Consider the following 23,316-nt stretch of genomic DNA (forward strand, 5'->3'; position numbering starts at 1 on the left):
ATCTGTTTTCGTGTGGTCACAGCCAGAGAGCTTAGTGATACAGGGATAGCCTGTGCTGACCTTAGCGTCTGTGCGTGTATGGTCAGCTGTAACTAATAATAATAATAATACTTTTATTTTATAAAGCGCCTTTCAAGAGACCCAAGGACACTGTACAATACAAAAAAAGTAAAACAGATAATACATTAAGATTTATAACAATATATAAAATAAACTAAGAAAAAAAAAAATATATAAAATAACAACAATAAAAATAAAACAATAATAAAAGACTTAACTAAAATAAATAGAAGTTCGAGAGAAATTCTCACTCAAATGCTAGCTGGAAGAGATAGGTTTTAAGACCGGCTTTAAAACATGATAGAGATGATGATGTACGGAGCTGTAGTGGAAGCCCATTCCAGAGTTTTGGGCCAGCAACACCAAACGCTCTATCACCTAGAGTACGGAATTTTGTAGAAGGCACAATTAGGAGATGAGAGTAAGAGGAGCGTAAAGTGCGAGTTGGAACATACATCTGAAGTAGATTACCCAAATAAGTGGGGGCAAGATCATGGAGAGATTTAAAAACAGTTACCAGTATTTTATACTGTACTCTAAACTGGACTGGAAGCCAGTGGAGATCCCTCAATACTGGTGTAATATGTTCCCAAGATCTTTTATGGGTCAACACCCTAGCAGCAGAGTTTTGCACATACTGCAGTCTGTTTAAAAGCCGGGTAGGGAGACCATGCAACACTGCATTACAATAGTCTAATCTAGAGGTCACGAATGCATGAGTAATGATCTCAGCAGCAGCAGAGGACAGAAATGGGCGAATTCTGGAAATGTTCTTTAAATGAAAAAAGGCTGTTTTGCAGACATTTTTTATGTGGGGTTCGAACGACAGTGTTGTGTCAAAAATTACACCCAGATTTCGAACCTGAGCAGAGGAGGAGACAACAAACCCTGGTATAGAGAAAGCAAGGCTACTGAGCTTTCTGGCAGTAGCAGGAGAGGAAATCAGTATGGCCTCAGTTTTAGTACCATTAAGGCTTAGAAAGTTTTCAACCAGCCAGGCACGTACATCAAGTAAGCAGTCACTTAGCACAGCAGGCGGACAGGTATGAGATGGTTTAGAGTAAACATAGATCTGCACATCGTCCGCAAAGCAGTGAAACTGGAGCCCATGCCTTCTAATGATGTTGCCAAGTGGAAGCATATATAAAATGAAAAGTAGAGGGCCAAGTACAGATCCCTGGGGGACACCACGGGACAGCGCACACAAATCAGACTTGTAGCCACCAATAGAAACAAACTGCTGCCTATCAGATAGGTAGGACTTAAACCAGGAAAGAGCGGTGCCACTTATACCTATAAGTGTCTCAAGCCTGGTAAGTAGCAGGTTATGGCAAACAGTATCAAACGCAGCAGTCAGGTCTAAAAGAATCAATACATTTAGCATCCCCTGGTCAGCAGCTAATAACAAATCATTCACAACTCTGAGTAGAGTCGTTTCTGTGCTATGGTTCCTCCTGAAACCAGACTGGAACACTTCATACAAATCATTCGATTCCAGATGTTCGTGTAGCTGAGAAGCAACCGTTCGCTCTAATACTTTGGCCAGGAGTGGAAGATTAGAAATGGGCCTAAAGTTAGCAAAATTCTCAGGGTCAAGGCCAGGTTTTTTTAGCACAGGAGTAACAGCAGCTAATTTCAAACAGGGAGGGACCAAGCCTGCAGTGAGTGATGCATTTATGACCTTGGTGATAAGGGGACAAATAGCAGGGAGACAAGATTTCACCCACTGTGTTGGAATGGGGTCTAACTGACATGTAGTGGCTCTAGATTTCATAATAAGCTCACCAACAAAACTCTCATTAACAGTAGAAAAATTAGAAAGGCAACTACCAGAGAATTGAACAGAGAGAGATTGATGATTCAATATAGGCCGCGTAAAAGCAAACTGAGAGTAAATAGAGTCGATTTTCAGATTAAAAAAATTAATAAACTTTGAACAGAGATCAGCCGAAGGTGTTAAAGGAAAACAATTCAGAGGGCGGATCAGCTTATTAACTGTTTGAAAAAGACCTCGCAGATTATCAGTGGAGCACTGAATGACATTTGAAAAATAAAGTGTTTTTGCTTTTTGCAGCTCCTCTTTATAGTAACCAACATGATCCTTATAAGCGAGGGCATGCACCATCATGCCAGTTCTCCTCCAGCGACGCTCAAGCAGACGACCAGCAGACTTTAGCTTGCGCAACTCTGGTGTAAACCAGGGGGCAGACTGGGTGAAAGATACTTTGCGAGTCTTTAATGGTGCCAATTCATTAAAGATAGCAGAGAGGGTAATATCATAGTGAGTCACAAGCTGGTTTACATTGTCACTATTAAAGTCAGAGTGATCTATCTGACTGAGCATGTCCATAAGGACAGAGGGAGAGATGTTTTTTGTATTTCTGAATGAGAACTGTCGTGAATTGCGCTGCCCACGCTGAAAACATGGTAGAACAACATTAAAAAACACAGCCTTATGATCAGATATAAACAGCTCAACTCCATGCAGGTTAGTAGGAGTTATGCCAGTAGAGCAGACAATGTCCAGTACATGACCTTTGTTATGGGTAGGAAAATTCACATTCTGAACAATGTCAAAACAATTAAGAAGATCTAAAAAACTTTTGGCAAATGAGCAGCTTTCGGAGTCAACATGAATATTAAAATCACCAAGCAGCAGCAAATTTGAGTACACAGGTATAAAAGAAGAGAGCATGTCAGAGAGTTCAGAAATAAAAACAGGCGACATTTTCGGTGGTCGGTATATGAGCAGAATTAAAACAGATCTAGAGGCAGTAATGAGCAATGAAAGACATTCAAATGAGGTCAGAGGGGGAAGTGGGATCGTTCTAACTTTAAGATTAGATCGGTAGACCACCGCAAGTCCCCCACCCCGACCTGTTAAACGTGGTTGACATACATATAAGAAGCCCGCTGGTAAAGTTTGATTCAGCGCAAAATAATCATTGGGTTGCTGCCAAGTTTCTGTTAAGCACAGCAGGTCAATATTGCGCTCCACAATAGCATCAGCAATGAGTGGTGCTTTATTATTAAGGGAGCGCACATTCAGTAAAGCACAGTTAACATTAAAATCAGTGTTCAAAGCAGGCAGATTTACGGTTTTAACGTAGTGCAGTATCCGACCACTAGCTCGAGTAGATATTCCCATAGCAATCGTACGACGACATGAGGTCCAGAGTGTAGAAATAGTATTCGCGTGCTGCTTATACATAAAAGTCCGGCCTGAACCACGGTGAGAGTATTTAGGTCTCCGCAAAATGCCGAGGTTGCGAAGATGATAAAGCGAGTCCGGGGGTTTACACCGAGTGTTTTGTAGAACATATAGTTCAATAAAAGAGTACCTTAATGTCCTTACTGCCATGCTGGAAGCCTCCATAAGAGCCAAAACAGAGACGCCGGGCCAGCAATGATTCCCGAAATCCAGTGGGCAATCCCAACAGCGCGAGCAGAGTCAGGACAGGGGCGGGTAATCCAAATGTTGACACCGGTGCCGGCCCACGCCACAGGTGAAGAGATCAAACGGTCTGTAAGAGCCAAAACAGCGACGCCGGGCCAGCAATGATTCCCGAAATCCAGTGGGCAATCCCCACAGCGCAAGCAAAGTCAGGACAGGGGCGGGTAATCAAGTACCGGTGCCGGCCCACGCCACAGGTGAAAAGATCAGACGATCTGTAAGAGCCAAAACAGAGACGCCGGGCCAGCAATGCTTCCCGAAGTCCAGTGGGCAATCCCAGCAGCACGAGCAGAGTCAGGACAGGGGCGAGTAATCCAAGTGTTAACACCGGTGCCGGCCCACGCCACAGGTGAAAAGATCAGACGAAACAAACCCAAGGGAACAAATGTCGCCCACAGAGTACAAGATCCTAATCCAGGGTGAGCAATACGAGTAGAATTTTAACTTAAAAATAACTGACCCTTCTTATGTTCATCCTGTCCAGGCTCTGCGTGGTTTGCCCACATGCATGGCCTTCGGTATGTATGGGGACACTTAACCTCTTTATTTCTCTATTAAATAGGAAAGAAAACCCTGTGAGCGTAAAAGCGGCGCTGTGCTAATGCGTTCAGGCATTTTTCTTCAGCTTCATGTTCATTGCAGTTCTTCGTTGGGATGAAAGTAAATTTTAAGTAAATAATAATTTGTGAGTTTTCTCAATGTGTTTAAAGCACAGACTGAAACTCCTTTGGTTCAAAGATGCTTTCAAAAACCTGAAAGGTTTAGGTGCTGATGGGTGACATCACAACCAGGGGGTAAAATGGGCGTGGCCTTTGGCTTTATGCCCTGAGAAATCAGCCGTTACTTCAGTTTTGCATTTTTTTTTTCTTCTTGGCAACATTTAAACATTTTTTAGTTTAACTGATTTGAATGAAATGAAACGTAAAATATGAAGGGTGCCGTTACTTTTGCACAGTTCACATTTTGTGTTTAATTTTTTTTAACTAAATTAAGTTAACTAACGGTGGAATTATGTGGGACTCTTATTGTGAAAGTGCTGACGTTCCTGCTGAATAAGAGTGAAGTTTGGGGAAAGCAGAGCAGGGAAGTCTGTGGTGGTGTAGAGAATATTTTATATTTACACAAAGTAGAGATGTGCATGATATTTGTGGTGTGAAATGGTTGATTGTAGAGACTCTGACGTCTTTACAGTGGTGGTGATGGGAACCAGGCGTCGCCATGACTACAACACAGATATAGACACTTTATTTACCATCCAGAACCACCAGAGAACCTACACGAGTCTTCTGAGTTTATATGGAATGTCGATGATGGAAAACAGGGGAAAATCTGGAATAATGAGTTTTCTTTGGGGACTATTTTGCCGCACAGCGCCCTGCATGTCTCCCTCCACCATGAATGGAGTTGAAGTTCTCTAAACTCTCATAAAACAGCGTCTCAGTCATCAGGCAGTGAATTCAGAACCAGTTCATGTAGGAACTTTCTGTGAGGAGCTTTTAGAGGGACGTCTGGTTCCTATCACCACCACTGTGAGGAGCTTTTAGAGGGAGACGTCTGGTTCCCATCACCACCACTGTGAGGAGCTTTTAGAGGGGGACGCCTGGTTCCCATCACCACCATTGTGAACGGTTCTGACTCGGTGAGTTTATCTAGAACCGAACGTTTCACACCAAACCGCTCTGAACGACTCTGTTAACATCTCAGCCAGTTAAATATGTGGAATTTTTGAAAGATCAGTGGAGGTTCCCTTCAGGGCTGTATTATAAATAAGTGACTGGCTGTTTGAGACTCCTGCCTTATGGTATGGACTATATACGACATTTCTATATCACAGTACAGGAGCATGAGCTGTCTGGAGGAAGGTCTGGCAGGTCCAGCTCACCGGTGGCCTACAGATCCGAGCTGTGTCGAGTGTGAGGGTGATCAGCAGCCGGTACGGTGTGAGGTGCCCACCGCCCTCCCCCCTGCCGTTAACTGTTTGCCTATAAATACGCCCTGACCCTCCCCCACATATCTGCTTACACACACAACACACTGAGGGTTCTCTCCGGAGAACGTTTCTACCTGCCACCTCCACAAGACCGTCTGTGTGTGTTGTGTGTACTCACCCCTACGGAAATCTGATGTAGGACAATATGGGTTTCAAATATATGACGCATATTACCGTACATGGACAACCAGCTTATTTCATCACATACGGACATATATGTGACTTAAACGCCAACCATTTTAATCTGGCAATTTTGGGATATGGGACCCATGTTTCACAAATCGCTGTTGTCAGAAGAAAACCATCTCAAAATAATAACGGTAACTTTACAGGAGAAGGAGAAAACCTACTTTACTTTTCATGTAAGTCAATGGAACCAGAAATAAGTTGTTTTTGGTCATTTCTTTTAGTCCGTCCATCATGAAATTTACACACAATGTAAAGGAGAAGAGGCATTTTTAAATTATGTAAAAAACTGAAAAACGGCAAAAAATATTTTGAGTCTGTGCCTGACCCTTGATGGTATATCTGGGTATATGGCCGTATATCAGACTTCCGTTCTGTATTACCACAGATTTTTTTTTGTTGTTTCCCCCAAACTTTTCAAAAATTCTGTTAAAAATTCCACATGATTACATGTTTAAGATGAAAAGATTACGCTGTTTTAGGGCAGTTTTGAGCAGATTTTGGCCTAAACTGTGTTTGGCCTAAAGTGTTCTAAGGCAAATTAGCCCTCAAATAAAACTCATCATTTCAGATGTTCCACTATTTTCCATCATCCACATTCCATATAAACCAGACCCGCGCAGGTTCTCTGGTGGTTTGGATAGTAAATAAAAAAGGGGATATTAGCATTTTAGCCATAGCTTTTGATTTGTTAGCGATAGCTTTCCTCAGGGAGAACGTTGGCGCCAGCTCCAGATGGCGCCACTCCCAGACTGTCACCGAGACAGGTGTGCAGCTACGCTAAAGACACACGGACCCCCTCGAGAGGCCGTCTTAGATCAACAAGCACGTTTAAGAAGCAGTTCACACGTCGCATTTAAATCTGCTCGTCCGCTAGTCAGTAGAAGCTGCCATTAGTAACTGCATGTGCTGTTTGCTAATGCATGTTGGCTAAAGGCCTCCGAGCCGGGTCGTTATGAAAGTGCCCGTGGCTTTGCTGACCCTCGTTCTGGACCTCCTGCCCGTGTGGGATTATGTAGCCTCTGTTATGAGCCAGCGCTGTTCCTCTCTCCTGCTGAGCTGCACAAAGACTCCCTTGTGTGCTTTGGGTGCTCTGTCTATATGTGTGGTGATGCCTTTACTCGGCTGCCTCGGTTCACTGCGATGAGCGCGGGAAAGCAGGTGGACGCGTTACTGTAGCTCAGCTGACCGGCTAACGGTCACCACCACATGCTGGACTTACACAAGAGGAAATTACAGAATGAAACGCTGCGCTTCAGCTGTGTGGCCAACTCGGCCTAACCGCGCGTCGTTTGTCCGGTCAGATTCGAACGCAGGTCTCCTCGTCTTTGTGTCCCAGAGCAGCGAATGATGGCACTTTAGCCGTATTAGCCGCTAGCATGTGCTGCTATTCAGATGTGCACATGTTCAAAGGAATTTAATGGTCTGGCGTTTGTTTATTGCAGGTTAGCTTAGCTAGCTGGCCCAAGAGATGCGATAGCTGGGGTTGATGGGGTTTAAGGCCGATTTCGTGATTTATTGTTACGCTTTTGAGAGATTTAGTTTGCGTTTGCACGGCTGGGCACCAGCAAAGCCAGCGCATGTTGTGTTTTGGATGCTGGTATGCTGGTCAACCAGCATGACCACGATGGGTCACCATCATAAACCAGCTCAGTCCAGATTAGACCAGCGTTGAATGCATGTTGGTCTGTGGTGCTTTGGTGATTTATCTTTGCTTTTTTGGCCGATTTAGTGACTTATCTTATATTTTAGTTAGATTTTTAGTGATTTCTCTTACATTTTGGGTATATTTAATGATTTATCTTAGTCATTTTGTAGATTTTTAGTAATTTCATATTTGCATTTTAGAGATTTAGTAATTTCCCTTTGTATTTTAGGGAGATTTAGTGATGATGTGAGCTCTGAGGTCTGGATTATTTGAATAAACATGTCCAACCACGGAAGTTTCCAGTTTTATAGCACCCGCAGCCTCTGTGGGGAAGATGCTCACTGTGCTAATCTCTTTGCTGTGGCTGACTCTTCCGCTTGCTGTGTGACTCGACTGGCCAGTATTGTAACTGCCTTCTCTGCCCTTCTGTAGGCCGCTGTCTCTGGAATGCCTTGCTCACAATGCAGCCGCTGAGCAACGAGTCCTCTTCAGGAGCCCAGGAGGGCCGTGATTGGCCGCTGGCCTTGTCTGGGTGGAGCTCGAGGTTAGACTTTACCTCTTCACTGGATTGCTCAACAAGACCCCCACTCCACTGACACTCCGCCCCTTGGTAAGTATAGAGACTTTAACACTGCTTTTTAAATGAAACAGTAGAAGCCGTATCGCCCCCTACGCTTCCTGTAGTGTATTACAGTCTGTCAGAGCGACTGTGTGGATCATATGAACATTATAGAGCTTTTTAAATGAAACAGTAGAAGCCGTATCGCCCCCTACGCTTCCTGTAGTGTATTACAGTCTGTCAGAGCGACCTTGTGGATCATATGAACATTATAGAGCTTTTTAAATGAAACAGTAGAAGCCGTATCGCCCCCTACGCTTCCTGTAGTGTATTACAGTCTGTCAGAGCGACTGTGTGGATCATATGAACATTATAGAGCTTTTTAAATGAAACAGTAGAAGCCGTATCGCCCCCTACGCTTCCTGTAGTGTATTACAGTCTGTCAGAGCGACTGTGTGGATCATATGAACATTATAGAGCTTTTTAAATGAAACAGTAGAAGCCGTATCGCCCCCTACGCTTCCTGTAGTGTATTACAGTCTGTCAGAGCGACTGTGTGGATCATATGAACATTATAGAGCTTTTTAAATGAAACAGTAGAAGCCGTATCGCCCCCTACGCTTCCTGTAGTGTATTACAGTCTGTCAGAGCGACTGTGTGGATCATATGAACATTATAGAGCTTTTTAAATGAAACAGTAGAAGCCGTATCGCCCCCTACGCTTCCTGTAGTGTATTACAGTCTGTCAGAGCGACTGTGTGGATCATATGATCATTATAGAGCTTTTTAAATGAAACAGTAGAAGCCGTATCGCCCCCTACGCTTCCTGTAGTGTATTACAGTCTGTCAGAGCGACTGTGTGGATCATATGAACATTATAGAGCTTTTTAAATGAAACAGTAGAAGCCGTATCGCCCCCTACGCTTCCTGTAGTGTATTACAGTCTGTCAGAGCGACTGTGTGGATCATATGAACATTATAGAGCTTTTTAAATGAAACAGTAGAAGCCGTATCGCCCCCTACGCTTCCTGTAGTGTATTACAGTCTGTCAGAGCGACTGTGTGGATCATATGAACATTATAGAGCTTTTTAAATGAAACAGTAGAAGCCGTATCGCCCCCTACGCTTCCTGTAGTGTATTACAGTCTGTCAGAGCGACTGTGTGGATCATATGAACATTATAGAGCTTTTTAAATGAAACAGTAGAAGCCGTATCGCCCCCTACGCTTCCTGTAGTGTATTACAGTCTGTCAGAGCGACTGTGTGGATCATATGAACATTATAGAGCTTTTTAAATGAAACAGTAGAAGCCGTATCGCCCCCTACGCTTCCTGTAGTGTATTACAGTCTGTCAGAGCGACTGTGTGGATCATATGAACATTATAGAGCTTTTTAAATGAAACAGTAGAAGCCGTATCGCCCCCTACGCTTCCTGTAGTGTATTACAGTCTGTCAGAGCGACTGTGTGGATCATATGAACATTATAGAGCTTTTTAAATGAAACAGTAGAAGCCGTATCGCCCCCTACGCTTCCTGTAGTGTATTACAGTCTGTCAGAGCGACTGTGTGGATCATATGAACATTATAGAGCTTTTTAAATGAAACAGTAGAAGCCGTATCGCCCCCTACGCTTCCTGTAGTGTATTACAGTCTGTCAGAGCGACTGTGTGGATCATATGAACATTATAGAGCTTTTTAAATGAAACAGTAGAAGCCGTATCGCCCCCTACGCTTCCTGTAGTGTATTACAGTCTGTCAGAGCGACTGTGTGGATCATATGAACATTATAGAGCTTTTTAAATGAAACAGTAGAAGCCGTATCGCCCCCTACGCTTCCTGTAGTGTATTACAGTCTGTCAGAGCGACTGTGTGGATCATATGAACATCATAGAGCTTTTTAAATGAAACAGTAGAAGCCGTATCGCCCCCTACGCTTCCTGTAGTGTATTACAGTCTGTCAGAGCGACTGTGTGGATCATATGAACATTATAGAGCTTTTTAAATGAAACAGTAGAAGCCGTATCGCCCCCTACGCTTCCTGTAGTGTATTACAGTCTGTCAGAGCGACTGTGTGGATCATATGAACATTATAGAGCTTTTTAAATGAAACAGTAGAAGCCGTATCGCCCCCTACGCTTCCTGTAGTGTATTACAGTCTGTCAGAGCGACTGTGTTGATCATATGATCATTATAGAGCTTTTTAAATGAAACAGTAGAAGCCGTATCGCCCCCTACGCTTCCTGTAGTGTATTACAGTCTGTCAGAGCGACTGTGTGGATCATATGAACATTATAGAGCTTTTTAAATGAAACAGTAGAAGCCGTATCGCCCCCTACGCTTCCTGTAGTGTATTACAGTCTGTCAGAGCGACTGTGTGGATCATATGAACATTATAGAGCTTTTTAAATGAAACAGTAGAAGCCGTATCGCCCCCTACGCTTCCTGTAGTGTATTACAGTCTGTCAGAGCGACTGTGTGGATCATATGTACATTATAGAGCTTTTTAAATGAAACAGTAGAAGCCGTATCGCCCCCTACGCTTCCTGTAGTGTATTACAGTCTGTCAGAGCGACTGTGTGGATCATATGAACATTATAGAGCTTTTTAAATGAAACAGTAGAAGCCGTATCGCCCCCTACGCTTCCTGTAGTGTATTACAGTCTGTCAGAGCGACTGTGTGGATCATATGAACATTATAGAGCTTTTTAAATGAAACAGTAGAAGCCGTATCGCCCCCTACGCTTCCTGTAGTGTATTACAGTCTGTCAGAGCGACTGTGTGGATCATATGAACATCATAGAGCTTTTTAAATGAAACAGTAGAAGCCGTATCGCCCCCTACGCTTCCTGTAGTGTATTACAGTCTGTCAGAGCGACTGTGTGGATCATATGAACATTATAGAGCTTTTTAAATGAAACAGTAGAAGCCGTATCGCCCCCTACGCTTCCTGTAGTGTATTACAGTCTGTCAGAGCGACTGTGTGGATCATATGAACATAATAGAGCTTTTTAAATGAAACAGTAGAAGCCGTATCGCCCCCTACGCTTCCTGTAGTGTATTACAGTCTGTCAGAGCGACTGTGTGGATCATATGAACATTATAGAGCTTTTTAAATGAAACAGTAGAAGCCGTATCGCCCCCTACGCTTCCTGTAGTGTATTACAGTCTGTCAGAGCGACTGTGTGGATCATATGAACATTATAGAGCTTTTTAAATGAAACAGTAGAAGCCGTATCGCCCCCTACGCTTCCTGTAGTGTATTACAGTCTGTCAGAGCGACTGTGTGGATCATATGAACATTATAGAGCTTTTTAAATGAAACAGTAGAAGCCGTATCGCCCCCTACGCTTCCTGTAGTGTATTACAGTCTGTCAGAGCGACTGTGTGGATCATATGAACATCATAGAGCTTTTTAAATGAAACAGTAGAAGCCGTATCGCCCCCTACGCTTCCTGTAGTGTATTACAGTCTGTCAGAGCGACTGTGTGGATCATATGAACATTATAGAGCTTTTTAAATGAAACAGTAGAAGCCGTATCGCCCCCTACGCTTCCTGTAGTGTATTACAGTCTGTCAGAGCGACTGTGTGGATCATATGAACATTATAGAGCTTTTTAAATGAAACAGTAGAAGCCGTGTCGCCCCCTACGCTTCCTGTAGTGTATTACAGTCTGTCAGAGCGACTGTGTGGATCATATGATCATTATAGAGCTTTTTAAATGAAACAGTAGAAGCCGTATCGCCCCCTACGCTTCCTGTAGTGTATTACAGTCTGTCAGAGCGACTGTGTGGATCATATGAACATTATAGAGCTTTTTAAATGAAACAGTAGAAGCCGTATCGCCCCCTACGCTTCCTGTAGTGTATTACAGTCTGTCAGAGCGACTGTGTGGATCATATGAACATTATAGAGCTTTTTAAATGAAACAGTAGAAGCCGTATCGCCCCCTACGCTTCCTGTAGTGTATTACAGTCTGTCAGAGCGACTGTGTGGATCATATGAACATCATAGAGCTTTTTAAATGAAACAGTAGAAGCCGTATCGCCCCCTACGCTTCCTGTAGTGTATTACAGTCTGTCAGAGCGACTGTGTGGATCATATGAACATTATAGAGCTTTTTAAATGAAACAGTAGAAGCCGTATCGCCCCCTACGCTTCCTGTAGTGTATTACAGTCTGTCAGAGCGACTGTGTGGATCATATGAACATCATGTTAAGCATGTTTTATTGACATCTTTTCATAAGCGACAGTGACTGGTCATTTATTATTGATCTCTTCCTCTCTCTCTGTAGGCCTTTGTTCTCTGCCTGTGTGGGAATGCTGTTGGTGGACTGGTGGGACAGCGTTGGAGATGGCCAAACTTGGGGCCTAGGGTCAGGGTCAAAGGGCAGGGGTCAACACTGTGGAGTTCACAGGTGGATGTGGACGAGCCTAAGTTCAGCAGAGGAAGAGCAGGCGCACGTAAGAGAATCTCCTGCAGCGTTCCTGGACTTATTCAATTTCAGTATTACAGTTACTCCCACGCAGCTCGGGACACGACTGTTTTAGAGCAGGACTGAAACGATGGCAGAGCTTCTCACAGCTGGCTAACGCTGCTGCTGCTGCTGGACCACAGCGAGACGCGTTTATTTCCCCTTTAACGAAAACCCACAGCGTGCCGATCCAGGATACAGAGTGCAGCCATGCACAGGGGAAACACGGCAAACCAGAGCTGACAGCCGTGTGTGTTGTAGGGTCAGTTAGAGAACGAATCCCCTTTGAATGTGTGTGTTTGAGCTTGATGTGCGTCAGAGCACCAGCACAGCCGAGTCGTCACCGGTCTTACGTGTAAATATCGCCATGCGAGTAGTGGTAGGGATGTGCTTTGAGTTGTATTGTGGTTTTTTTTAGGTATTGTACAAGGTATTGTGGGAAATGTAGTACGTGTCATGGGGGAAACTGTATGAACAGGCCTAGATTTTCTCAGTACAGTCAGAGAAAGTAGAAAGCAGCACTAATTAGTGTGTTAAAGAAGTTTGTGCTTTCATGTGTCTGTGTTTTTAGGTGTTGTGCAAGGCATTATGGGAAACATAGTATAAAATATCCACTCAATGTGCACCAGGGTTAGAAAAAGGACAAACGGCAGTGATGAACAGGTGAAAAGTTCGTCTTTTAACGTGTCTGTCTTGCTTTTTTTGCTGTTTTCTTAGGTGCTGTGCAAGGCATTATGGGAGACATAGTGCCTGTATCCTAGAGTGGACCTCTGGGATCTGAAATCTTCCAGATTCAGAGCCTGTATTTCACCACCGGCTCAGTTTTACTGTCGAGAACTCCGCAGAACTTTCTAGAACTTTTTAAAAGAATAAATTGTTGCACAACTTATAAATTTTTTTTTAAAACGATCAGAGTGAAAAAGGCAGCATGCGCCACATCCACGTGGAGCTGGTGCGGAAGGAGCCGGCCCAGGCCGGAGGAGACCCCGGGCTGCAGGGGGCGGGGCCAAGGCCCTTCAGCCAGGAGGAGCTGCGGCTGCAGAAGGTCTACCAGCTGTCCATCTTCTCCCAGAGGGGGGGCTTTTCTGAGGGCCGAGCGTCGCTCAGGCCGGGCATAAAGCGCCCCCTGCAGGACGAGGAGGACGACAATGATGAAGAAGAAGACTTGGAGGGGGAGGTGCTGTGCGGCGCCAGTCCCGGGTCAGATGTGCACTTTTTACGAGACTCAGAGACACCCCGATCTCCGCGGTCGCCACGGTCGCCCCCTCTCTCTCCCACTCATACACACACTCCCCCAGTACCAGGCCGAAGACCCACCCAGCGTAACCTTGACCGCCCCGTCCCTGATGCTTGCACCCCCCTGTCCCCAAAATCGCCCCCCATGCTGGACCCCCACTCTCCCCGGGGCAGCCGTCTGTGTCACAGGTTCGTCTTTCAGTCCTAGAGTTTGTTCTGTTGGGAAAGATCCCGTATTCCCTTTGAATCACTGCACTGTTTGAGCTTTTAAGGAATATTTTGTTGAAAAATCATAGAGCTGCTTTTACTGTTTATATAACTCCATAACTCCAACTTCAATCACCACATTTCACCACCTATTTGTCTGTCCACCTGGGAAAGTGTGCAGAATTTTAGGCTTGTATCTGTAATAGTTTCTGAGATATCGAGGCTTCTAAAAAGTGGATGTGGCCTTATTTTTAGCCTTAAAATGAATTTTTGTTTCTATAGCATTTGATAAGTTATAACCTTTGAGTTATTTATGCTGGATTTATGAAATATTCTGGGTTTGTTCTTTGGTTTTGCATGTATTTACCAACATACAGATGCTTTTCATGGACTTTTTACGGCTTGCTAAATATCCACCGTTTTGTTTTTGTTTTTTTTGGGGGGTTTTTTGTATTGCAGAAAATTCGGCCCTCTGTATTTCCCCACTGAATCACAGCCGGCCTTCTTTTTTCTTTCTTTCATTTTTTGGTATTTCTTGCTCATGTTGAACTTTTGTCAGCTGTGTTTGTGTCTTATTGTAATAAAACCTTCTGATTTATTTTTTACCATTAAATATGGTAAATACTCTAACCAGGAACCTTTCCTTTGAGAGACTGGATGGATTTCAGTATGGAGAGAATGACCTAATTAAATCTCTGGTTTAGCAGTTTTGGCAGTCTCAGTCACACATATAAACAAAGAATTGTCACTGAGAATTTCAAGAATCTGCCATCAGTAGTTCATAAGTTATGGCTTTATGAAAATTTGCACCTTATACCCATACAGGACATTCCCATATACTGTATGGGTAAAGGCAAATATTCAGGCGACACTCTTTTTAAAACCTCAGTATCTCAAAATCAAATCAAGTTACAGGCATAAAATTTTGCAGACCATCTACTTACTGGGTACGACGACATTATTTCCTAAAAGGATTTTCAAACGCGCTAATTTTGGGGGGTCTTCTGTGACTGTTTCATAAATAAATTTTGCCCAATTTGACTGTTTTTAAGCTTCAGTTTTTTCAGTAATAACACCTGCTGATCATGTGTTTAGCTATGTTTATTATTATTTTATTCTAGACGTGGTCCTCTGGAAGAGGCACAGCAGGGCAACGTGGCCCAAAAGCGCCCCCTTCAGGATGAGGAGGTGGCGGATGATGAGGAATGCGATGGAGAGGTCTCAAGAGATTTTGAGATGCCCCGGTCGCCGCGGTCACCGTCCCTCTCTCCCACACACGCACCCCCAGTGCCAGGCCGAAGACTCACCCAGCGTAATCTTGACCGCCCCGTACTGGACGCTTTCGCCCCACTTTCGCCCAAATCATCCCCCATGCTGGAACCCCAGGCCCTGCCTCACTCATTTTCACCTTGGGGCATTAGCGAGGGCAGCCCACCACCCGCTGCTCCACGGACTGAGGCGTCCACAGCAGGAGATGACCCACCCTGGTCTGTGGATGGGTCCAGAGAGGAGGGCTGCAGTAACTATGACCAGCCAGGAGAGGTACCAATGAGCACTTCCTGCACTCTAGAGCTCCAGGGACCTTCACGACCTCGGCTGACCCCAGCCGAGGCCGTCCAGTGGGGGGCGAGTCTTGAGTCTTCCCCGCCTCCTCCGGACAGGAGGGCTCACCCCTCCTCACCTCCCTCCTGGTCTAATGGCACGAGTCCGACAGATAGAGGTACCTAAAACAGCACTTAAGTCAAATTATTGTCCAGCAGTGGGTACGACAGTCGGGTAACACCCTTGAAAATGGGAAAGATGATGGAGAAACACGAGTTTTCGTCAAAGCCTCATATGTGGTTCATAAACTGAGACAAACTGGAGCTATGATGCTAACATTGCTAACAAACACTAGAAATCAATAGTCACCCAGTTGATTTCTGTAAAAATATCATCCTAAATCATTTAAACCCTTTGTCTGATTTGAAAATGGTACGAAGACAGCATATCAAACGTTGAAACTGAGAAATTTGATTGTTTTTTGAAAAATGTTTGCCCATTTTGAATTTGATACCAACAATACGTTCCAAAAAAGTTGGGACTGGTAAAAGTTGTCAAGCTAAAAAAAAAAAACTGACAACCACAACTGTGAAAGACTGTGCGATCAAATAGTGCAGCAATTGAAGAAGAACGTTTCTCAACATAAAATAGCAAAAATTTTCATCGTCTACGGTGCAGAACATCATTAAAGACTCAGAGAATCTGGAGAAATCTCTGTCTGTGAGGGACGAGGCTGAACACCAGTATCTGCTGGCCGTGACCTTTGGGCCCTCAGGCAGCACTGCATTAAAAACAGACATGATTCTGTAGTGGAAATCACTGCATGGGCTCAGAAACACTTCTGAAAACCACTGACTGTGAACACAGTTCATCACTGCATCCACAAACGCTGTTAAACTCTAAAACACAAAGAAGAACCCAAATATAAACAGGATCCAGAAACGCTGCCACCTTCTCTGGGCCTGAGCTCATTTAAAATGGACTGAGGGGAAGTGGAAAAGTGTCCGGCGGTCCGACGAACCAACATTTGAAGTTCTTTGAGAAATCATGGACACTGTGTCCTCCGGGCTGAAGACCCCTCAGCTTGTTATCAGTGCTCAGTTCTATAGCCAGTATTCATGATGGTTTAGGGGGCATTAGGGCACATGGCCTGGGTGACCTGCTCATCTGTGAAGGCTCCATTAAAGCTGAATGATATAAACATGTTTTATCAACATCTGCTGCCGTCCAGACGACGTCTTTTTCAGGGAAGGCCTTGATTATTTCAGTAAGACGATGTCAAACCACATTCTGACTGTATTACAGCAGCATTGCTCCGTATTAATAGAGTCCAGGCGCTAAACTGACCTGCCTGCAGTCCAGACCGGTCACCACTGAGAACATTTGGCACATTATGAAATGAAAAATGAGCCCCTGAAACTGTTAGAAGCTGAAATCCTGAATCAAACAAGAACAGAAAACATTTCACTTTCAAAACCACACCAGCGTCTTCTCAGTTCCCAAACGCCTGCAGAGCGCTGTTGAAGAAGAGGTGATGAAACACAGCGGTAAACAGACCCCGTCCCAGCTTTTTTGGAAGAGGTTGTTGGCATCAAATTCAAAATGGGCACATACTTCTCAGAAATATAGAAAAAATTCTCAGTTTCAACATTTGGTCTGTTGTCTGTAGTATTTTGACACCAGGACGCAGTTTGAGTGAGCCGTTTTCCTAATGTACTTACAGAAAATGTTTGGGTGACTATTGACTTCTAGTGTTTGTTACATCAGTCTCGTAGCTCCAGCGCTAAACCTAATTAGTGACATGTGGACACTAATCATGTCTTGGCTGGTTGACTGTATTTGGGTTCATTTTAGCTGAACCATTCCTCTAATCGCGTGTAAATGAGTGAATGTGACAAGTTGTTTACCTCTGCCGCCAGAGAAAAGCCCCTCTGAGACCCCTCGGGCCGTCCTGGGGGTGAAGAAGAAGCTGCTGTCCTCCAGCGATACAGGAGATTCGTGTTCGGAGGACGAAGGCCCATCCACGTCGAAGCGAAGCCGCCTGGCCCTGCTGACACCCGGCCTGGGGCTCGCTGCCGGACGCAGCACCGACTCCAAGGCCGCCCCCTACTGGACACATCTGCTGCCCACAGCAAGAGAGCAGGGCAAGGTCAGCATGGCTGGAAATCTCTTCACAATACATTTTCACATCATTTCCTTTTATTAATGACCAGCAATTAAATTAATTAAACAGCTTATTAAAATAGCTAGCACTAGCTAACTGTGCTAACTGAAAATAGCTGGATAACTGTAGTAGCTGAAAATATCTGGGTGATGTTAAATGGGTGATGTTAGTCCTTCTGAACAAAACCAGCACAGACCAGTATGAATTTGGTGTTGCTGGTCTGGTGCTGGTTTAGCTGGTTACCCAGCATTGACCAGCATACCGGCATCAAAAACACAACATATGCTGGTTTTGCTGGTGTCCAGCCGTGCTGGTCTGTCCTGGTTTTGCTGGTGTCCAGCCGTGCTGGTCTGTCCTGGTTTTGCTGGTGTCCAGCCGTGCTGGTCTGTCCTGGTTTTGCTGGTGTCCAGCTGTGCTGGTCTGTCCTGGTTTTGCTGGTGTCCAGCTGTGCTGGTCTGTCCTGGTTTTGCTGGTGTGGAGGCAGGAGGAGGAGGTGAAATGAGAGGAGATAGAAGGAAGGAAAGAATGAAGGATGGGCAATAGGGAGGAGAGAGGGCGAGAGAGAGGGGACAGAGGGACAGTGAGAGAGAGAGAGAAGGGACAGAGGGACAGAGAGGGGGAGAGGGAGAGAGAGGGAGGGAGAGAGGGGGAGAGGGGGAGAACACCTAGCGTGTGTTCTTTGTCCTGGGCCTGTTATTGTAGGATCCAGAATGCGGCCCATTCAGAGAGCTTTTGTTCAGCAGGTGAGCGTTTCCTCACCTGACTGACCGCTCGCTCGGGCTGTTCTGACCACGTTCAGTTCCAGAAGGACTTCAGAGCTGGAAGGCTGTTCTCCACAGAGAGAGAGACCGATAGAAGGACAGAGGCGAGAGGTAGACGGAGATGTCCGGTGAGGACTGTGCGTTAGCGTCCGGGCTTGTGGGTGGGTGTAGCTGATGGACAGTTGACGACGGTCGCCATGGTGAGGCCTGTAGCATGGCCCATGTCTGTGAGGTAGCCACGCTGACCGCGGGCTGTGTAAGTACCACCGCGCCACGGGTCGTCAGTAGCTGCCGAACGAGGAGCGTTTCACTTTAGATCAATGACAGAAGATATTAGGGGGGGGGGGGTGATTCAGGGTGTGAGGTGTAGACGGAGAGATTCAGAGGAGGTTCAGGTGTCTTTACAGTGGTGGTGATAGGAACCTGGGGTCGCCATGACAACAACACAAATACAAACTTTTTATTTACTTTCCAAAACCACCAGTGAACCTACACGAGTCTTCCGACTCTGCTTACATCTAATCTAATTATGTGGAAATTTTGAAAGATCAGTGGAATTCCTCTTTAATGTGTTGTCCCCCCTCTGTCTCCTACCTAGAGCCCCTCGGAGTGCTCCCGCTCGTCCAGGAGACTGAAGGCCGGTTCTCGTCTCAAATCGTGAGTATACGTCACACCCTGGGCTGTGACTTGTGTTCACAGACCTGTTAATGGATTTCGGATCAGAAGTGCAGATGTTACCTGGAACATCTGGAGCTGTTAAGTGGCAGTTTCTCACAGTTTCCCCCCTCAGTCCGCTGGGACGAGTGATGGGAACGTGGGGTAAACTGGTAAACCTCGTTCCTTTAACACGCTGTGTCCGTGTGTTTAGTCGTCAGCTGCGCAGCGGCCGTCGGACGGACACCAGCCGCTCCTGCTCCAGCTCCTCCCTGGCCTCCATCAGCAGAGCTCTGCTGGGAAACTTCGAGGTATGGAGCACCAACCACAGAACCTCCACCTCACTTTCACCCTGAAATGTTTACTTTATAGGAAGAGTTTCTGCGTAATTCAGTGATTTGAGATGTGGAGAAGCATGAGTGTGAAGGGGAACTCCACCAGTTTATCAACACCTTTAAAATTCACACATGATTCCAGTTCGACGTGTAGAGTCATTCGGAGCGTTTTGGTGTGAAATAGTTCAGACGTCTTTACAGTGGTGGTGATAAGAACCAGGGGTCGCCATGACTACAACAGAGGTATGGACACTTTGTTTACCATCTGGAACCACCAGAGAACCTACACGACTCTTCTGAGCTCAAATGGAATGTTGATGTTGGAAAACAGTGGAAAATCTGGAATAATGAGTTTTCTTTGGGGACTATTTTGCCGCACAGCGCCCTGCATGTCTCCCTCCACCATGAATGGAGTTGAAGTTCTCTAAACTCTCATAAAACAGCGTCTCAGTCATCAGGCAGTGAATTCAGAACCAGTTCATGTAGGAACTTTCTGTGAGGAGCTTTTAGAGGGACGTCTGGTTCCCATCACCACCACTGGGAGCAGCTCTGACCACCCTGAATGACTCTGTTTACATCTTAAACGTTTAAATATGCAGAATTTTGAAGATTTGGTGAAGTTGCCCTTTAAGATTGTACTATATCACTGCTGTAAAATGAACACACTTTTGTACTCTGTGTGTGTGTGTGTGTGTGTGTGTGTGTGTGTGTGTGTGTGTAGGAATCGATCCTGAAAGGCCGTTTCTCTCCCTCGGGCAGGATCGAGGGCTTCACGGCTGAAATCGGAGCCAGCGGCTCGTACTGCCCTCAACACGCCACTTTACCTGTGCAGGTGACCTACTACGACACGTCGGAGCACAGCGCCCCCTCGCCTTTCCTGGTAAATATCACACGCGTGTGCGTTTAGAGGAATAGTTTATGGAAAGCTGATCAATTCATCGGTGTGTCCTGCACTGCTGGCTCTAGTCTGTGCCGTGGCTAAGAGTGTTGAATGACATGTGAAGAGGGCACACAGGGCTCCCCCCAGTGGCACAACAGTGTAACTTCTGCCATTATCCTCAGGAGATGGCGAGTCCAGTGATGCCACAGCCATCCATAATTAAGAGGTTATGGGTAGGGGGGTCCCCTTTCTCCCCCTAATCACTTAGTGCAGTGCTAGCCAGCATGTGTGTCTGTTAGCTGATGTAACAAAATTAGCAGTTAGCGTATTGCACTCCAGTGACGTCATGTTAGCGGCGGTTTTAAAAGATGGGGCGGAGCTTCAAGTGTCTGGTACTAGTCTTCCCAATTTGGTAGCGTTGGGTGATGGAGAGTTGCCTAAAAAGGGGCTAAAATTGTGTAAAAATAAATAAATTAATTAAAATTAAGACCGTACATGGGGGAAGTGACATTTTGACCACTTTTGTTAATCAAAATCTCTGAATTTATTGAATTTATTTATCTGAATTCTTTTTAAAATAATATTTTGAACCCGCGACCCTGACGGAGAAGTAAATGGATGGATGGATAATATTTTGAAATCAAGAGTAATCAGTAGGATAGGATACTTCAAGGATATTTTAGATGTGAAGCACCTCATGGACCTGGCTACTCACTCACTCACCCACTCACCCACTCACCCACTCACCCACTCACCCACTCACCCACTCACCCACTCACTCACTCACCCACTCACCCACTCAGGCTTGGCAGGCTGAGGTTTTTCCTCAAGAGGGCGCAGTTACCAGGCAAGCAGCTTCATCAGAGAGGCGTCAGTGACCCGCGTGTGCTTGTAAACGTTTGTGATGTATTTCTGAACATTTACTTGCGCTGGTTAACGCGTGAGCCTGACCCTTCTAATTGGCCTTTAGCCACAGGTAAAATAAAGCTAATTATGAACGCTAATACACAATGCTAACTGTTTAAGCCATTATGAGGTTTTCCATGCTATGTTAGCGCCAAGCTAACTACTGCCACTTCTGGCAGGAGAGCATTATTTGCTTTCACGCAGGTGCGGTAGTCAGCGCGGTGCGGCCGGAGCACGGACAGTCCCAGACTGGTTAGAGTGGTTAGCGCTGTGTGAGCCTTTGTAATGATCCTGGTTTTCCCGGAGACTAAAGGCTAATTGTAGAGGTCAGGTTTAGACCTTAAACACAGGAATGAAAACTCACCGAACATGTTTGATTAAAACGTCTCCAGAGCTGCATGTAGAGGCCGTGTTGGTGTTCAGCTCTGAGATACTGAATCGTGTGTGTGTGTGCGCGTGTGTGTGTGTGTGTGTGTGTGTGCGCGTGTGTGTGTGTGTGTGTGTGTGTGTGTGTGTATCAGGGTGTGATCTCTCTGGAGCCGCTGGGAAAGAAAGGATACAGCGTACCCAAAGCAGGGACCATTCAAGTGGTGAGTCACCCTCTCTCTCTCTCTCTCTGTCTCTCTCTCTCTCTCTCTCTCTCTCTCTTTATTTCTCTCTCTCTGTCTCTCTCTCTCTCTCTCTGTCTCTCTCTCTCTCTCTCTCTCTCTCTCTCTCTCTCTCTCTCTCTCTCTCTCTCTCTCTCTCTCTCTTTATTTCTCTCTGTCTCTGTGTCTCTCTCTCTCTCTCTCTCTCTCTCTCTCTCTCTATCTCTCTCTCTCTTTCTGTCTCTGTGTCTCTCTCTCTCTCTTTCTCTCTCTCTCTCTCTGTCTCTTTATTTCTCTCTGTCTCTCTCTCTCTCTGTCTCTCTCTCTGTCTCTCTCTCTCTGTCTCTCTGTCTCTCTCTCTCTCTCTCTCTCTCTCTCTCTCTCTCTCTCTCTCTCTCTCTCTGGCTTGTTCTATAAGTCTTACTTTATCCTCTCTCTCAGTGGCCATGTTTGCATGTTTCCTTCTTCACCTTTAAAGCCACCCCGGGGGCGAAGTCAGGCGTGTGGCTCGGCCCTATTCACAATTATTTTCATTTTCTGTTATTATCAGCCACTTCATCATGAACTGCACTACAGTTCCCAGCATGCACTGCAACATAATGTGTGCTCCCTTCGCCTCCCCATCAATGATCTATGGCACCGCACCCGTAAAACAAACAGCCGGGTGTTCGAGCGAATGGGCAGTTTTAAAAACCTGCTGTGCCCTGGAGACGATTTACCAGGGTTAACAGTGTCAGCAGTTAATGTGGTCTATAAATAAAATAAAGCAGTTTTTATTTCAAATCTGTATTGTGAATAAACAATGGCCAGTTGAGGTCGTGGCAGAATGAGTTGGACTAGAAAACTGATGACCAGTCTTGAAGGTGGGAGGAGCTTTAGCAAAGTGGGCACACTGCTTTGCTTTTTGCGTGTTTGAAATGTGTTTTGCTATTTTTAGGATTAAAATACTGAATTAGGGCTGGTGGACCTCAAAACTGCCCCCAGCAGATAAACGGCGCTGAAAGCTTTGATCTCTGAGAGAGAGGAGAAGATCAAGCTGCTTCAGATCTGAGAACATCCACAGGTGTTTCGGTCCATCCTTCCACTGTAGGGAGATCACTCAGCGCCGCTTTCTCTGTTTTGTTTACAGACCTTATTCAACCCCAATAAAACTGTGGTGAAGATGTTCCTGGTGACCTATAACTTCGGGGACATGCCTGTCAATCACATGACCTTCCTGCGTCATCGCATCTTCCTGGTGCCCGTGGAGGAAGGGGAGGGGTCGGGGGAGGGGCCAGAGAGCTCTGCCTCCGACAGGAAGAAGATTCTTTGCTACCTGATGCACCTGAGGTCGGCTTTCTTTTCCTCCGAGCTGTGTTTTAAAGTGGAATATATAATGAATATAGTCCTATTTAACAGATTAAATGAGCTTTTTTATGCTTTTTACATGTAATTACACAATTAATCACACAGCTACTATATGTAATTAGTGTTATAAAATGAAACAGTAGAAGCCGTATCGCCCCCTACGCTTCCTGTAGTGTATTACAGTCTGTCAGAGCGACTGTGTGGCTCATATGAACATTATAGAGCTTTTTAAATGAAACAGTAGAAGCCGTATCGCCCCCTACGCTTCCTGTAGTGTATTACAGTCTGTCAGAACGACTGTGTGGATCATATGAACATTATAGAGCT

At 45.3% G+C, this 23,316-nt stretch overlaps 1 protein-coding gene across 1 annotated transcript in view; it reads left to right on the forward strand.

Moving 5' to 3' along the window:
* Nucleotides 1-23,316, forward strand: part of LOC108444174 (protein FAM214B) — a 31,420-nt gene that overhangs the window by 4,025 nt on the left and 4,079 nt on the right. The window contains exons 2-11 of the mRNA XM_037531758.1: nt 7,771-7,948; nt 12,191-12,359; nt 13,088-13,795; nt 14,935-15,533; nt 17,275-17,504; nt 18,879-18,937; nt 19,149-19,245; nt 19,991-20,149; nt 21,577-21,645; nt 22,772-22,971. Coding sequence (XP_037387655.1) covers nt 13,299-13,795; nt 14,935-15,533; nt 17,275-17,504; nt 18,879-18,937; nt 19,149-19,245; nt 19,991-20,149; nt 21,577-21,645; nt 22,772-22,971 — 1,910 coding nt within the window. The 5' untranslated portion in view covers nt 7,771-7,948; nt 12,191-12,359; nt 13,088-13,298. The remainder of the gene's footprint in view (nt 1-7,770; nt 7,949-12,190; nt 12,360-13,087; nt 13,796-14,934; nt 15,534-17,274; nt 17,505-18,878; nt 18,938-19,148; nt 19,246-19,990; nt 20,150-21,576; nt 21,646-22,771; nt 22,972-23,316) is intronic.

The sequence above is a fragment of the Pygocentrus nattereri genome, chromosome 20, assembly GCF_015220715.1.
Source record: "Pygocentrus nattereri isolate fPygNat1 chromosome 20, fPygNat1.pri, whole genome shotgun sequence".
Lineage (NCBI taxonomy): Eukaryota > Metazoa > Chordata > Actinopteri > Characiformes > Serrasalmidae > Pygocentrus > Pygocentrus nattereri.